Below are 18,581 nucleotides of genomic sequence, written 5' to 3'. Positions count from 1 at the left end.
TCTAGTTGAATTAGATGCCAATTATGTATGGCAGCAAGAGCAAGGAGAAGGCGGACTATGGTAATTTTTACAACAGGAGAATAAGTCTCCATGTAATCTAGGCCTTCTAGTTGAGTGAATCCTTTAGCAACCAAACGAGCTTTATACTGCTCAAGAGATCCATCAGAATTGTACTTGACTGGATACACCCACTTACAACCAACAAGATATTTTCCTGCAGGGAGAGAGACAATGGACCAGGTCTGATTATCTTTGAGAGCAGTGGTGGAGGCCGTTGGGTGCGAGATGGTCTAGTGGAATGATGATCAGAGGCTTCAGTGGAAATATTTGAAGGATCCGAATTTGACACATGAGGTAAAGAAGTTAAAGGAGTGGAAAAAAATTGGATGAGACAAAGGGAAAAATTAATTCATGAAACACAACATCCGTAGAGATGACAATTCGATTGGTAGACAAATCAAGAAGTTTGTAAGGCTTGTATCCAGGGGGATATCCCAGGAAGACAGCAGAAGAAGAGCGAGGAGAAAACTTGTGTCTGACCCGAGACAAAGTGGAATAAAAACATAAACACCCAAAGTTACGAAGATGAGTAAAAGAGGGAGGTTTGTGGGAGAGAAGTTCAAAAGGAGTTTTGTTATGAAGAAGTGGGGATGGAATACGGTTAATCAGATAAACCGTAGTGAGAACGCAATCGGACCAGTATGCTAGAGGAATATGGGATTGGAAATGCAGGGCACGGGCAACATTAAGAATATGTTGATGTTTGCGCTCAACAACAGAGTTTTGTTGAGGCCTTTCAACACAAGAATGAAATATTTGAATGCCTTTAGAAGAATAAAATTCAGGAAGATTGAACTCAGGGGCATTATCACGTCGAATGGACTTTATAGGAGATGAGTACTGAGTAAAAATCAAATTATAGAAAGAAGGACAAAATGTTGAAAATTTAGAATTATTTTTCAAGAAATGAACCCATGTAAACCGTGTAGCATCATCAATGATGGTTGGAAAATATTTATCACCAGAAACAGAAACGAGGTTAAATTATCACAGTGTATTAAACTAAAAGCATTTGAAGACATTTGAGGATTTAAAATGAGTGGTAACTTTTTTTGCTTATATAAAGGACAAACAGAACATGGTGTATGTGATAAAGTATCTGTAAAATGCAAGGTATTTTTCATTGATTGTAAAAGGGAAGGGGATGGATGGCCCAAACGAGTGTGCCATAATACAGAAGAAGGAAAATTAGCAGAAAAGCAAAGGGGATGGGGAACATCTGAAATGGGGTAAAAGTTCGAAGAATCAAAAAAATATAAGTCACCTGTGAGCCTAGCAATCCCAATTGTCTTGTGAGTTGTAGCATCTTGGAGAAGACAAAAAGAACCGGAAAAAAGAGCAACAATGTTAGAATCCCTTATAAGAGCACTAATAGAGATGAGATTTAGTGTAAAGGACGGAACCAGAAGAACATGATGCAAAATCAACGATGAAGAAAGAGGGGCATCTCCAATAGAAGAAATCGAGATGCTAGAACCATTAGGAGGAGAAATTGAAGCAGCAGAAGAAGGAAAGGAAGGATGAGAAAGAAGAGAGGAAAGGTAGGTGACATGGTGTGTGGCACCAGTATCAAGTACCCAAAAATTCGATGAAATGGAGGAGGAAATCTTACCACTGAAGCTTGCGATCATGGGATTTGCAGTAGATGAGGTTGCAGATGGCAAATCGGACGAGGATGTAGCGGTGGTGGGATCAGGATATTTTGTGAGAAGGGAAAGTAGTTGGTTGTACTGAGTGGGAGTGAGGGGATCGTGTGGTGGAGAAGGATTGGGTTGGGATGTGGTCATATGAATTTGGGCCTGGTGTTGGGATGGGTCAGATGGGGGTCTAGGGCTTCTGGGTTTATAACCCAGAGGAAAACCATGGAGCTTGAAACATTTATCACGCACATGGCCCAATTGCTGGCAGTGGGTGCAATAAGGACGAGAACGTCGTGGGGCTAAGACGGTGGAAGTGACCGGCGATGAAGCCATAACAGAGCTTGCAGGAGCATTAGATGTTGTATTCACCATCAGAGTATCAAGAGATGGTTGGAAAATGGGTGTGATTTGTCGCTAACGTTCCTCTTGTATGACCAAGGAGAAGACGCGAGACAATGGAGGCAGTGGTTCCATGAGTAAGATCTGTGCTTTGATTGAAGAGAATGAGTCATTTAACCCCATTAAAAATTGCATTGCATAATCTTGTTGTTGGAAGGTTGATAAAAGCCGAAAGCATCGCAAGTGCAATTGAAATTAGGGGAATAATCTTGGAGTTCATCCCAGAGAATTTTCAGCTTTGTGTAATAAGTGTTGACATCAAGACTCCCCTGATGCAACGAAGAGATTAGCTGCTTTAATTGAAATATTCGTGGTCCGTTGGCTTGATGAAATCTCACACGAAGATCCTCTCATAAATCATATGCGGTGGAAAAATACATAAGGCTGTCAGCAATCTCTTTTGAGACAGATTTGAGAAGCCATGATGTTACCATAGAGTTGCATTGGTTCCAAGCTGCAAATAGAAGGTCAGAAGCTTCAAGTCGAAGAAGGCTGCCATCAACGAAACACACTTTGTTCTTGGCAGTAAGAGCAATAAGCATTGCTCGATTCCAGGAGTTAAAATTGGGACCAGTAAGGGAGTGGGTAACCAGAATAAGACCAGGATGATCACCATTCTGGAGGTAGTAAGGGCTTGCAGAATCCTCCACGGGAGCAGAGGAAGGAGTGGCATTAGTAGCTGAAGAATTGGATGAAGTAGGGATGGTGTTTTTGCCACCACGAGCCATGGATAGAGGCTCAGAGGTCAAATAAATTCATCTGATACCATATTAGAAGAGAAGATTGAGGGAATTTGTTACTGATTTCATTTTGGAAAAATCTCATCTGTATGTGTACATGGAGCAAGGCTCTTATATCACTCACTGTAACAGAAAAGAAAGAGAAGAAATAACAAACTGCACTAAAAGGTGTGTGTGGTGTGTATGACACATGGGCCCAATAACAGAATACCTATACATCAACAACTAACTATTAAAAATAATAAAATTATATATTCTAATAAACCGAGTCCGATACAATCAAATGATAATTTTTATAAATAAAATCATAATTTTTCAAAAACTTATATGCATATAATAAAAAATTAAAATAAAGAGTTAAATTACAAATAATTTCTACAAACTCAGAACAAAAGAAGTTGTTACATCAATTCAAAAGGAAAATACTCTTTCTTCATTCGCTCCAAATTAAATGCTTAAATTTATTCAAATTGAAACAAACACACAAATAATTTAGTCACCAAATAATCAATTTTGTTTCATTTTTTTAAGTTATTGAATATAAAATATAATATATACTATATATATATATATATATATATATATATATATATATATATATATAAAAAAACATTACTTAATATTAAAATGTACCACATGTATCGAAATCTAATTTTTGTTTTAGAATTAAAATATCAAAGTGTACTGAGGTGTCATTATTACTTATAGCAGGTCACACAAGTTGAATCTTTGATTTTATAGAAATTGCAAACTTAAATAATTTTATAATATATTACTCTACATGACAGGAAAATAACCATTACACATGAAATTTCTTATATTATTTTACACTAATTAACCATGTATACATTTTATCTGTTAATAACATTTATTATTGAAAAAAATATTAATTCTTTTAAAGAACATATAATTATATCATTTAAGTAAAAAAAAAATATAAATTAATATTTTTTATTTAAATTTATAATTAAAAAAATTCTCATTTTCTCGTTTATAAATTTTATTAGTTGTGTCTTTCTCTTAGTTAATATAACACATCGTTTTATTAACAAACTAGTTGGTCATTACGATATAATTGGTTATCTAATAAGAAGTACAAAGCGCTAAGGCATAGTGAGCGGTGAGGGGCGGGCCATGGTTTCGCTTCATCCAGTAGCGTCTCCTTTCTCTGTTTCCTCTTCTTCATCCTCTTTTCTTAGCGACTCTATTCAGTTTCGTCGTTTTTCCCCAAAACCGAGAAGCAGCTTCGTAACTAAAGGTCGTTTTTTCTTCTTCTGCAATGCTTCATGGCAAGAGGTACGTTGCTGTTATTTTCCTTTCGTAGTTTCTATTTTCCAATTGTTACTGTTTCCATTAGATGATTCAAGAAAAAAAAATGTTCCGATTGAAGCTTGCTGGAGTTTTACTATTCTCAGCGATTCCTTTCACCGCCGTGAAAGCCATAGCTAATAGTTCGTTGGGAGAATCGCTTCAGCGGAAAATGGAGGAGACAAAGAAATTTTCTGTTGAAAACTCTTCCAAATTCAAGGCCTTCGCAGAGAAGGCCAGAAAGGAGAGGTAATTCCTGGTAAGCAAGTGTATACATCGTGTTTCAACTATACGGTTCGGTTCGGTTTTTGTATGAAAAAAACCGAACCGGTAAAGCGAGTTTATCCTCTGAACCAAATGCTCAGGTTCTTAAACCGAATTTAAAAATAGTTTTCTTAAACCGGTTCAGTTTTTCGGTTCGGTTCGGTTCACATTATATTTTACACTAGGTATGGTTCGAAAAATCAGTTGAACAGTTTATTGTATTTGTGAGATGTGATGAATGTTATCAATTTCATATACGTGAGATATAAACCAAAACCGAAGCACTCTTTTTTTTTTTTTTTTTAAATTCAGTCTTAAATAAATTTTCAGCTTTAATGGTGTATTCTTTTGTTCAAGGTATGGTTTTGATTTTAGCAAAACTAATTGGTGAAAATTTTTCAAGTGGTGCAGATAACATTTGCTCTTGCTGGCTATTATAATAAGAATATGAGTAGCATTGCGTATCCCCAACCCAACCACAGTGAAATTCACAAGCTATGCTGTTGTGAATCTTGACATGTTACTTCATGTCTTACATTGATACAAATAATTTTTGTGTATTCAATTCTTTAGAATATCCAAGAGATAAAAAAATTTGGAATTATCATTTCTAACATGATTATTATTCTCATTGTTGTTTGTGTCTAAAATTTGTGCTCATTCCATTGAACATTCACTAAATTTTCAGTTTTTGGTATGGAGAAGATAGACCTCGTTGGCTTGGTCCTATTTCATATAGCTACCCATCATATCTTACTGGGGAACTGCCTGGGGATTATGGCTTTGACATTGCTGGGCTTGGCAAGGATCCTGTGGCACTGAAGAAATACTTCAAGTATGACATATTTTGATTTTTTTTTGTCTCCGTGGAAGTCATTATACATGTGTTATTGCTGCTTGTCTAGTATGATTTTTCTCATATGATGACATGTTTGATTTTTAGTTACTCATGTTTATTCCACACCAGTAGCAAATATAAAGTGTATTTAATTGTTATGATGTACTATGGGCATCAAGCTCATGTAATGTGAGGAATATCTTTTAAATAGTTTATGAATCATCGAAAAAATATTTATTAATGATATCTTTGTATTGTGTGAATTTTTGTTGAGTTTTAGATAGCCAAATGATCATTTTAACCTAGTTTATCATTAAGCTTTGAGATATTGCATGCTCGGTGGGCTATGCTTGCATCTGTCGGTGCTCTAGTTCCTGAAATATTAGACCTATTGGGAGCCTTTCACTTTGTAGAACCTGTCTGGTGGCGTGTTGGTTATTCAAAGCTCAAGGTTAGCATGTCCTGTCTCTTTTACCATCTTTTGTACAGTTTTGCTTATCAATTTTGTTGATATTTATCATACACAAGTTTGTACAATCAAATATATAGCTATTATCCATTACACACTCCTTGAATCTATTAATTAAAAGGGAAAATTATGTTTTCTTGAAAATGTTCTCAACAATTTGTTCTCCATAAAGCTGCAGACGCTCTAGACATGTTTATTGTAGCTTTTGACATCTTTTGTATCTTGTAATGGTTGGTTTGATCATATTGTTGTTTTCCTCCCTCATCTCATTGACAATATGGATAGCTGACATTGTTATAATAAATAATTTATTGGGAAAAATATGTGATTCGTGCACATGCAAATGAATGTTTACAAGTGTGAACAAGGATCTTCATCATCTCTGCTTTTTTTAATGAATAGGAGAGGGTCTTGTAATGCGAGAAAAAGACATAACATGATCATTTTCGTCTCTCATAACATGATCACCTGCTGCTCTTGAGGAAAATGAGAATCCATATACTAAGAAGCGCAAAGAACAGTCACTAGAAAAAAAAAAAACGGATACTAATTTTTTCATGGGAGGCCTCAAATGAAGGGAAAACCTTAGGACAAATTCTATCTAAAAACTTAAGCTATTACATGGAGGCTCAAGATTTGTTTTATATCCATTATTTTGTTAATTGGAACCAGTTGATCAGTTTTTACTTGTTGCATGAGAATAAATTCAGTTGCATATTCATACACTGTTGGGCTTACTTTATGATTTTGTATACTTCTATGCTGAGTGAACTCGTAAAGATAATTATAATGATGTAATTGACATTCCTCTCTCTTGAGTCTTTCAATCTTGACAGGGAGATACTCTGGATTACCTTGGCATACAAGGTCTTCACTTAGCTGGAAGCCAGGGAGTGGTTGTGATTGCTATTTGCCAAGCACTCCTTATGGTAATGCTCGTCATATCCATTATCCACCTTACTTCTAGTGACATTTGTCTTCCAATATTAGAGTGTTTTTTAGCCCATGAGATGTGAGTGGTGACTTGGTGTACCATATGATTTCAGATTTTCAACTATGTTGTATTGGATGAAGCAGTCCATTTTAATAGTACAAATGAAACCAGTTAAAAAACCTTTCCAGGCATTTCGCCCGTGATCCTTCATAGGTGTTCTCTTGAAATACCTGAATGCAACTATAAATTTGAAAGTTAAATTACTATCCCACCCAAAATTAAAGAAACTATACTGACATTCGTAACCAAATCTTATATGGGCCAAAATCAAAAGTTTCTATAATTGGAGCTACTTAACTACAAGACTTGTTCTTTTTTGGATAGTCATCTGCATCTGCATATGGCTGTGCCAGGAATACTAATTAGAGATTCTTATTATTAAACAGGTTGGACCAGAATACGCTAGATATTGTGGGATTGAGGCATTGGAGCCTCTAGGGATATATCTTCCTGGTGATATAAATTATCCTGGAGGAGCATTGTTTGATCCCTTAAATCTGTCCAAAGATCCTGAAGCTTTTGAGGAGCTGAAGGTGAAAGAAATAAAAAATGGACGCTTAGCAATGATTGCCTGGTTAGGTTTTTACATGCAAGCAGCTGTGACGGGTAAAGGTCCTGTGCAGAACCTTGTTGAGCACATCTCCGATCCTTTTCACAATAACTTGCTGGGCTCACTCAACTTCATGAAAGTAGTCTAGTAATATTAGAAAGGAATTTCACATACATTCGGTTGCTCTTTTCTATAAATTTTGCGTAGGGAATTCAGGTCAAAATGGTATAGCCGCGATGATTATGTGGTTCTCTACATTGAATAGTTAAATCTAAGTATAAAAGAGAATTCAATTCTCATATTGTGACCTTTCAATTTGCGTGCAAAGTTTTTTTTTTCGCTTTTTAACAAATGTAGTGTCCACCACTAGTTGAGTCACAACATGAGAATTCAATTCTCATGCAAAATGAGAAAATAAACTCCATAAAAGAAGCATTGTTTTTCCTTTTGTGAAAGGTACTAATTAGTTTTGGACAAATTTTTGAAGAGATATTCTTGAGCACGGATGATGTTAGACAACCTTTATAACATACATGGGATGTGTGTTATGTGGGTAATGAGTAGCATTAAAATAGTCAACGTCACATTTACTTAAAGGTTTACAGTGTAACCTTGTGATTATTTTTTTATCTTTCGCAATAGAGTGTGATCTTATTATTATCCATGCACTAACAATGTTTAGCATTAAGAGGGTATTTGGAGGTGAATCTCATAGGTTGAATTTGTTGCATACTGAGAGGCAATGTCAATAGAATAGTACAAATTGTGTTTGTTATTTGTTGGATTACTAGTAAAATTTGTCATTTTCATTGGTAGGGTTGGGGGAAAATAAATAAAACAGCCTATGGCTTAGTTCATTCTTTTTAGCCCATTTTAACATAATGTATTTAGTAAACAAAATAAGTTTAAACTTTTATCAAGGTATAACTTGTTCTCAAGGGTCACATTGACTGAGTTTGAACTTTGAACTATCATGTAGCCAACCCACAACAGTGCCTCTAGAACTCTTAGTCCAAATTCTAAACAATTTCAAATCATTCTTGTTTAACATTCCCTTTTATAGGATGGTTTTTATTGGACCCAATTTGGGCTCGGCCCTTAACATTTACCAAAAGACAAAAGTCATCTTTACTCCTTATTCCCTCACTTCCTCATGCATGTGTCCCTCTCACGTGAGGGGTTACACAAGCTCACACCAGAGTAGGGCTCATAGAAAACCATCACATTGATATTCATCCCATCCTAATACTTTACTTGAGCATCCTCATACATCCAGAACTAGGCCCTAGCACAACACTTCCCGCATTCTCAGCCCTTGCCTGAGACGTTTCATCACATATTTAACAATAGAGCTCGTATTTTTTATATTCATGCCTCTCTAGATCTCTTTATATTGATCCTTGTAAGTTGTACCCCATTTGTGGGTTGACAAGTCATCTCTACTGTCGCAACCGGGGTCATGATGGGACGACGAAAGAAACATGAAATGCATGGAGTCGCCGCCATCAAGACTTATTTAATTGGAGATTAATGTTTGTGGAGATAATTTTATGACACATAGATTGATTTAATTGATTTAACACACGCGCCCACAACGATTAATGTTTTTCCTGTTACACAAGATAATGTTATCTCTAGCAAGCCTAAAACGATATCCGGAGCAAGAAGATTAAATACCAACTCGGGATTAGTCCTATAGCCAATTCAAAGAATTAATGCTTGTGGGGAAACAAGGTGGCCGACTCACTTCAAACAGATATTTTAGGATTAGTATGCCAAATATATATATGGGAAAAGTATTTCTACAGCCATAAGGTTATCTACCGCCACCATTTTTAACTATGTTCTCCCGAGAAAACATAGTTATAACATTAAATTTTCTTTTTTTTCTCTCTCCACGTTAGCAAACAGGTTCTGAAAAGTAACTGAGGAGAGAGAAAAAAAAAACAATTATAGCTATGTTCTCCCGGAGAACATAGTTAAAAATGCTGGCTGGCTGCAGAAATGTTTACCCGTATATATATATATATATATATATATATATATATATATATATATATATATAATTTAATGTTTCTAAAGTGAATGTAGATAAGTTATCTACATTCACTCCCAAAACGACGTCGTTTTGGATTTAAAAATAAAAAAAATATAATGAAAAAAGCTATTATAACTCTGAAATAAATTATAATTACAAAAATAACTTAATTTTCGCCTTAAAACGACATCGTTTTGGGCTCACTGTAGATAAGTTATCTACATTGACTATAGAAAAAGAGAACTCATATATATATAATTTAAAAATAAAAAGTATACCTTATAATAAAAAATTCAATTCACGCGTTAATAGAAAATATAAATAAGTCAAATTTATAGTTTGAGCATAATTAAATTGATCCCGTGTAAAAATATAGGCAGAACTTTTTAATTTCAATTTGAAAATTTTTCGAGTATAAATAAGTTCCAACTGATAATACCAAAAATAAACATAAGGATATTCACTCTCCATATATTGGAATGGAGTTTTATAATTAGCTCATTCCTAATGATTTTAGTTAGATTTAACATATCTGACATCATAATTATCTGGTTTCTAACTAGTTTAGATAGATTTCATTTATCTGATGTCAGTTATATGTAACTGTGAATGTATATCTTTCCCAATTTCACTGTAATATGATAATACTTTTTACTGATACTTTTTATTAGTAAAAAAATTTGAATATAAAGATGATCTTTTTAAAGCTTGTAGATCATCAAAACTCAAAGTACACAAATGTTCTTTGACAACCCCTTTTTTTATACCAAATTTATCACTTAATTAATCAACTTAAAAAAATTTGAACAAAAGTGGTGCTCATCATGTCGTATATGGTTAAGTTATTTTATCATAAAACCGTTATTTTTTTCTCACTATCATAAAATTTTAATAAAACCAAACTTAAATTAAAGAAAATTAAGTTTATGAAATAATTTAATTTAATTAGTCTATAAATATTTTACCAAAAAAAATAGTCTATAAATACATCTTTAAAGATTTTAAAGACTTTCTTACTTTAGGCATTTTTTACCAGTGTTGATATACCTGAATCGGCCTGGCTAGTCGACCTAGGAAACGGGAAATCGGTCATATAATCGATCCGGATGAAACAGCGGAACGGTCAAGCATTGGAACCGGTGCGTCCCGACTGATTTTGGTGAAAATCGGTGACTCCACCCTATTCATAAAAAAAAATGTTTTCCAAAAAAAAAATCATAAAGGATATTATTTTTTTAAATTCACAAATAGTTTTTTTTTTTTGAAATATTTGGATGATTTGTTGCTTATTGACTTACATAGATTACATACCTACAACACTAATATTATCTTTGTTATGCAATATATAAGAAATTTTGATTTAATTTATAGAGATGTCGTCTACTGAACCTGAAGTACCAGTATCACAAGTATTATGTATTTGTTTAATCCTTTTGTTGGATAATGATATGTGATTTATTATTTTTTATATTAAAATATTTAAAATTAATATTTTTTTTTACAAGTATTTAAGTATGTTTATAGGTTTTTTAACATAAATTATAAATTTGCATATAGTTACGGATCATGTAGTTAAACAAGTAATTCAGTAACTCAATCGAGTCAATCAGCAGGCTTAATAACATTGTTTCTAACCTTTTTTTTGTATGTATCGGTTGGATTTCTTATCCGGGCTCTCAAAAGTTGTCCATTTTGAAAACAAGAAAAAGTTTCCCCAAACACCAAATAAAATTCCAAATAATACACTACAAAAATAATTTTTTCCATATTTGCGCTGACACTCTTATTTTGTGAAGAATTGTGTTACTTGAACAACTTTTTGTTTTTAATAAATTACTTGAAAAACTTTAGTATACACAATAACGCGTAATTACAAAAAATGCTCTATAAATTTAAGTAAAAATACAAGAGTATGTACGTCGTTTGTACACTATTCTCTCTTGTGCAACTATGGAAATAAGCTAATCTACAAAAATATTAACAACCACTAAATTAATTGAAGTCTCTCTTAGTTAGTTAATATCTTTATCTTGTCTCTGGCCGATTTTTCAAATTCACTCCCCAATTTTCTGTAGATATTTCAAATTCATATTTACTTGAAAGAAAATGTTAGTTACTTAAAGTTTTTATACAAATTATCCACAAACTTATGCACAACTTGTATGTATAAGCAGCTCAGTTTTCTTAAAGGGGCAGCTAGTACACCAGGTTATAGATCACCAATGGACTGTAAAAAATACAGAGGTTTGCATAAGTGCACAAGCCCTAAAATCGGAACAAAAGCTGGTGATCCACTAGCCCTTAGTTAAAATCAAACTTCATTCACTCAAAACATTAATCTGGACTCGCTTGAAGAAAATAAGAGACTACATTCATTGATCAGTAAGATCTGGTCAAACATGAGGGATAGAATCGGTTAGATCTAGGTTAGATCATTCCATCAATTAGCGAACCCCAAGTAGACTTTCTTTTCTTTTCTTTTCTTTTCTTTTTTTTTTTGGTTGTTTTTTAAAGGAAGCCGCAAATTAATACACAGATAACAGATAATCTGTTCTGGATTGATTAACTAATTCTTAGTCATGCCAAATCACATTCTCTTTCCTTCTCGTAAGCTTCTTCCCCTCCTATAGTCAACCTCTGCATCAGAGCACGATAACCCCATCTGATATTTCCTGCTGATTCTGGATGACCCCATTTTTGAGAATATATCCTCATCATCCATGAGAGTATGTCTATCTGGTGTACTTAATCCAGAGCCGTTGCTACAATTCCCTTGTGATTTATGATCTGACGTGCAAGAAAGGAACATATTTGCTTAGACACATAAAGAAAACGGTATGAAAAAGTTGAAGTAAAGGCAAGACATCCTACTCAGCTAAATGCATACAACCATTCAAACACAAAATTACCCTCCATCTTTTTCAGTCTACTATGATAATCCATATTTAATACTTTATCACCTTAATATATGTAAAGAACCAATTCAATTCAAAAGCTTAAGCTGATGGGTGAGGCTACATTAATAGTTTTATATATCTCTAACACATCCCCCCAGACGAGAGTCCATTGGACTTGAAGGATGGATGATGCATTAAGCCCAACATACCTATACTAAAAAATTCCACAAGAGAAAGTGGGGTGGTGAGAATTGAACCTATGACACCGAGGCTCTGATATCATGTAAAGAACTAATTCAACTCAAAAGCTTAAGCTGATGGCTGAGGCTACACTAATGGTTTTATATATCTCTAACAATATACAAAGAAGACCAATATACCTTAAATCTTACCAGAGGAAAAAAAATGTTATAACTTTCTAAACCCATTAAAAGAAAGTACAGCAGACTCCAGTTATTAAAGTCATATCATATATAACAAAACCACTTCCCATTAAACCACAACTAACAAGGGTAGGGTGATATCATATATAATATTGACACAAAATCATAATTCATTTATAAGTGAGCTTCTCTATTTTCTTTTTCTATTTCCATTGTTTCTAAAGATGTAATGAAACAAATCATATTTAGATCAAGTATTTACAACAAACCTTCATATCCTTGACATATTGAGACCTGATTGCGTGCTTCCTTGCCAACAGGAGCTGGATCTAATCTAAGGCTTTTCAAACTCTGCAATGCCACCTGTGTCTCCTGAGCTTTGAATCCTTTCATTAATGATGGTTCTATGCTTTCTTCCATTGTTGACTTGCCTGCTGAGAAGGGCATCATCGTAAATGAGTCCTCCATTACATCAGAAATCTCCACGTATTGAGAGGTAGTTATAATCTCATCTGCACTGAAACCAAAGGATGCTCGGTAAGCTTCTATTTCTTCCACATCTTGTTTAGGACTCCTAGCATGCCTACTCTGATGTCCATTTCCACCAGTAGATTGAACATCAGAATCTTTCGAAACGCTTAGTCTCCCACCATTATGAGGAAATGGAGGATTTTGGTCTAAATAGAATTGTGCATAGGTAGCAGGGCAGAAGAAATTTGTATCTAGACCATTTGCGTCATACCCAGACTGCCTCCCACAGTCAATTCTCGGATATTTTCCACTTTCAGGAGATAGAGATGGATCCCACTGTGGGCGGAACTCCCGTTCAGGAAAAGAGGATGATAAACAGTCACCAGAGTTCCTTGATATTGGAGATTTAAGGCTACTGGCAGGACTTCCAGGGTAAAGTGCTTGAAGATCATTTGCAGTGATGTAGTTACTCTTGTCACTGTTTTTGAGATCCACTGAAGATGATAGAAAATGCGCAAAAGGTACATCTGGGGAAGAGGGAGTTGTTAAGTGAGCCAATTCTGGAGGAGGAGTGAAAGGAGCAGTAGACGGCTCAGTAGTGAAATTTGAGAAGACTGGAGGAGACACCAGTTGTGTTTCGTGAGCATATGGCCCAGTGGCATACATTGTAGATGAAGGACCTCCAGGTGAGTTGGCAGATAATGACATGAAACAACTAGGTGATTGCGCAGTAGAAGGTAGGGCAGAATGCGTAAAGGAAGCCGGTGAAGAAGGTGGGGCTAAGAGAGAAGGAGCTAGCCCTGTAGCTTGATTGGTCAAACCAACTACTTGAGGCCCATTTGGCTGAGTAGCTGATCCATTGTTCTCAGGAATGCGAGATGCAGGTACAATACGCTTCCCACCTTTCTGTGAACCAAAACAAGAAAATGCACCCAAACATCCACCCCATCTCTTTCGCTGCAATGCAAGTCAAGCAATATAGACTTACTCAAAGGAAAAAGGTGATTAATAACAGGTAGAAATGAAAAGAAACAATAAATCTTGAGAATTCTTTTGATATTTAAGTTTTTAACAAGAATTGAACCTCCCAAACATCGTTACTTCTTTTAACTCTTCAACACAAATATCAATAAATGGGAGAGATCAACTTACAACAGTGTAGGTCTAAAAACTCTTATTCCACTTATTAACCGTTGATTTTACTTGTATCTAACAGTTTTAATTTATTGAAGATGAACATCGTTAAATGCAAGTAGAATCAATGGTTAATAAAGGGTGAAAGAGATTTGGACTTGTATGGGTGTTAAGTTGACCTTCCCCTGATAAATATTAAGTACTCCCCGTTAAACCCGACTAGCAAGTGTGGAGTGGAGAAAATCCTTGTATGCAGCCTTACCCTTGCATAATTGCAAAGAGGCTGTTTCCTGGATTCGAACCCATGACCTTTCAGTCATGAAGGAACAGTTTTACCACTGCTCCAGTTCGTCCCCTTTCCCCTGATAAATATTATATTATTAAATTGTTACCACAATTTTAGGAACTAGGAGATAAAAGCTTACACTTTGTATTCACAAAGTATGTTTTAGGATCTAAGTTTATATGTGGACAAAACTTTATGAAAACTGTCAAAGAGATTACTAAATTAACACATTATACATAGCAAGGTTTAATGATCTAGTGTCCCTTCAGCTCCTTGATTCTAGTATTCTCACCCTTAATCTATCCAGGACAATATGGCCTTCAGATTGTTTTTTATGTAATTTTGCCCCAGTTTTTAACCCACTCTCCTAATCACCAGCAGTTTCTCCTTGACAAACCCATTTGTAAATTTAAAACTCCCTACGGTTAAGTCTTTCATTTCAAAATTGTATTTAACAGAACTAACACAAATGACATGTTCCACTTCCGAGATTCTTAGATTTCACACAGCTCTTTCTCCTAATACACATCATGTAGCACATTTATTTTTGCATCATAAGGGATCAACTTTATTATGGAATAATCTGTTTGGGATTTTTGGTGAACATAGGGTGCATCCTCTCACCTTGGAGTGATTTCTCATGATACATTTTAAAGGTTTTGGCAGGAAAAAGGAGGCTACGATTATATGGAAGGGGAAGTTTATGCAGTTCTTTGGTGCATCTGGTCGGAGAGGAATGCCATACTCTCAATGGTCTCTCTCTATCCTTACTTTCATCATGGGATAGGATTATGTTGTTGGCTTCTCTTTGGAACTAACATGCAGTGATTGGAAAGCCTTACTGGTTTTCCGAACCACTTATCATTTTGGTTCATTACTTCGCTGTTTTCTTTTCTCTTTTCAAGAGAATATTTTTGTCCCTTCATGGATGTATATTCTCTCCTTTGTTTCAATTAATGCCTTCTTTTATCAACAAGAAAAAGAGGGCATAAGATTGATGGAGTCCATCCTGCATTCATCTTGAAAACATGAAGATCACTGAAATTCTGGCAATTAAAATGTTATCAATGAAGAAATGAGATCATAAATATCGGAAGGAAACAAAACAAACAACTGAAAGTTGCAGGCCTGTAAAAGCTAGAATAGTTTTACTACCCAAATATATTTGTGTAATATAATCACTTTTCTACATAAATAGAATGGATATTCGAAACAAGAACTTTAAATCATTGGAAAAGGTTCACTTTTGGTTTTATGTAATTTCTACCAATTGCAGCGCTGTTTTGTGTTCACAAGGACATTGAGCAAAAGGAGGCTAAGTTGAACTAGATTCGGCTTCCGAATTTTAAGTGTTAACATATAATACCCCAAGGCTGGTTTGTTCTCATAATGTTTCATCTCGGGAAGCAAAGAGATATTCGCTTAATGATATTTTATTCCTCAACCAATACAATCCTATGCAAAGCATCAAGCTATTTTGTTTCCATGAAATGATCAATCCGAGTAAGATAATGTTTACAGTGTCAAATGGCATAACTAAATTTGGAGCACCGAAGGAAATCTTTTAACTTTTTAAGTTAATCTATGGGTTGAGAGAAAAGAAAAGAAAAGAAAAAGAGGCACAGAAGAGGAGCAGGACAGAACAGGGTTTCTTATTGAGAAGAATAATTGACCACTTTTTAATAAATATTTGACAACTGTACTAAATCAATTCAGGAGAAATGATAGAAACAAAAATGTGACAAGCTCAAGATAGGGAATGGAAAACAAAACAACACACTACAAGGAACAAGAAACTTATCTGAACCCTGAACGGGAAAATACGGTACTAATATATCCATGTGCATTTTATCTTAGTCCCTTCAATTTCTTTTCATGTTTCCTTTTCAAGCAAACATTTTTGAGATACTTTCTTTGAGATTTTTTTCCTACCCTTTTTTGACATAAAATATTATTAGAGAGAAGGAAGAAAGATTTCAGAATAGTGGAGGATAAGTTATCCTCTGAAACAAAGGTGCAAAGAAAAATCATGGAAAAGACAAAGAAAACCTTCAATAAAATCAAGCCATCCAAATTTCTTTATGTATCTGTTAGGAAGGCTCCCTCATAGGCAGTAATTTCAGGGAGTTATGACTTCTTCCTTAATCTTATAATTCCCCTTGCCCCACTCTTTCCATCCTCATCACATAACAGTTAAAGTGTTGAATGATCTTGGATTCGGAAGTCAAGACAGAAAAAACCATATAAGTTTTCAATCTCGTTTTGTTTGTCAATTTGCACAACTTTTTGAAATTATAAATCCTTTTATTGGACAACTCTCAGAAAATCTGAGATAAGGTTTGCATTTACAAATAAATTTAAGCTGCTAAATAAAAATTATTAAAAAATATAAGACTCGTTGCCTTCTCACCCCACATGTCCTTAAATAATGATTGCAATTACAATAATTTAGAGCTACCCATAAATTTATAGTTATGTATGACTCATTCTGCAAAATTTCAATTTCATTTTCAGGGGGCAATATTTTTTCTACATTTTGTGCCTTTGTTTTCCCCGTGTGAATGACAATATCAAAAGTATGTTGATATTTTATACCAGCAGTAATTAACTAATTGCTAGTAAGCTTTAAAGTGTAAGATTCTTCTAGCTTCAATCTACAAGATATATTCTTGTTTTTTATGATCAAATATATACAAAACAATATAACATTATTAGCCCACCATTCCATGCCTAAAGTAAATTAAGCATTCGGTTGACATACACATTCCATCCATCTCTTACACAACCCACCCACACAACACACACGAAGAAAAAGAGAAAGGAAAAAGGTCTATTTGGTTAGTAAAAGTGTTAGAAAAGTATAAAACCATTAGCATAGCCTCACTCAACAGCTTAAGTTTTTGAATTGAATTGATGCTTTACATGGTATCAGAGCCTCGGTGTCACGGGTTCGATACTCACTGCCCCTCATTTAATTAATAATTAATTAAGTCTTTTGGAGTGTCTTAACACGGGTAAGTGGGCCTGTGCATTGTCCACCCTTCAAATCCAGTGAGCTCTCGTATGAGAGGGCGTGTTAGAGAAGTATAAAACCATTAATATAACCTTACTTAACAACTTAAACTTTTAGGTTGAAGTGAAGCTTTACAAAAAGAAAGAAAATGAAGTAAAAAATCTATTGTTTATATAAGTGGCATGTTTTCTTTCCATGCATACCCAAAAATAGAAAAAGCTCGATTAGTTATTAACAGAAGTGGTTTGCTATCTTATTTTTATTGCATATTGGACACGAGACCCTGATATTCACAAGACTAATGGCAGTAGCCGAGGCTTCAACATAGAGGATTCTCAATGGCATTTCAAAATCAAGGTTAACCTAACACAACATAGCATGAAGACAAGTGTGGATGTACTACTATGGACATAGAGTTTAACTAAAACATCGAAATTAAACAGAAAAAAAAAAAATATCAATTGCACCAAAGGAATTAAAGTAGATCACTCTTCACTCTAATTTACGGGAAGAATATAATTTCTATAAAAACTAAGAATTCAGCCATCAGATCCATCCAAGTTTAGCTCAGACAACAACAAATACAAAAAGAAGAAGATCAAATCATGAAAATTCGACTAATAGAAGCAAGTTCAACCGTAACACGAAACAGAAAAGCAATGGTGCACAATCAGTAATCATCACAGTTATAAATGCAATTACCGCGAGATCTGAGAAAGACATGTGCTCATAAGAGTAAAAACAGCAATGAACAATCGAAAACAAACAAAATTGGAGTTAGGTTACGTGCTAGGTACCTCAGATCTAACCCCAAAAAACCTTCTTTGAGTCGCAAATAATGTATAAAGCATAATTTCGAGTAATTTAGAAATGAAATTTGCAAAGAGAGTAAATAGAAGGATGGGAGAGAGAGAGAGAGAGAGAGAGAGATACCCTTTCATGCTGAGGAAATCGATTTTGTTCGGAACCCATTAGATTAAGTAGGTGTGTTGTTACACTCTACTAGAACTGTCACGTTGTTGCAATAAGCTTAAACAAAACCAAGATCGTTCTCACATTTCTCTTCTTCAGAAGCTGACACTACTTGAACTTTTGAT

The 18,581-nt window shown here is 34.6% G+C and overlaps 2 protein-coding genes across 3 annotated transcripts; one reads left to right on the top strand and one right to left on the bottom strand.

Annotated features, from left to right (window-relative positions):
• The first annotated feature begins 3,935 nt into the window (after positions 1-3,935).
• On the top strand, positions 3,936-7,634 carry LOC133311399 (chlorophyll a-b binding protein 7, chloroplastic). Of its 2 annotated transcripts, none has more exons than XM_061512446.1 (6): positions 3,936-4,135; positions 4,230-4,396; positions 5,100-5,246; positions 5,568-5,700; positions 6,555-6,647; positions 7,099-7,634. In XM_061512446.1, exons 1-6 carry the CDS (start codon positions 3,974-3,976, stop codon positions 7,408-7,410), a joined length of 1,014 nt encoding a protein of 337 aa, XP_061368430.1. In that variant the 5' UTR covers positions 3,936-3,973; the 3' UTR covers positions 7,411-7,634. The 2 variants fall into 2 exon arrangements, with proteins under 2 accessions (XP_061368430.1, XP_061368431.1); XM_061512447.1 differs by having other exon boundaries at positions 4,016-4,135; positions 4,255-4,396.
• A 3,868-nt stretch (positions 7,635-11,502) lies between these two features.
• LOC133311404 (uncharacterized protein At1g76660) lies at positions 11,503-18,581 on the bottom strand. The gene is given in 4 exon segments (XM_061512453.1): positions 11,503-11,901; positions 11,903-12,087; positions 12,850-14,008; positions 18,418-18,581. Coding segments are annotated over 4 exon segments (1,407 nt in total). The 5' UTR covers positions 18,457-18,581; the 3' UTR covers positions 11,503-11,877.

This window comes from Gastrolobium bilobum, unplaced genomic scaffold (assembly GCF_033153095.1).
Source record: "Gastrolobium bilobum isolate Gb01-03AN ecotype WA unplaced genomic scaffold, APGP_CSIRO_Gbil_v1 utg6009, whole genome shotgun sequence".
NCBI classification, from domain to species: Eukaryota; Viridiplantae; Streptophyta; class Magnoliopsida; order Fabales; family Fabaceae; genus Gastrolobium; species Gastrolobium bilobum.
Note: the sequence above shows the minus strand (reverse complement) of the source record. Positions and strands in the feature narration are given on the sequence as shown.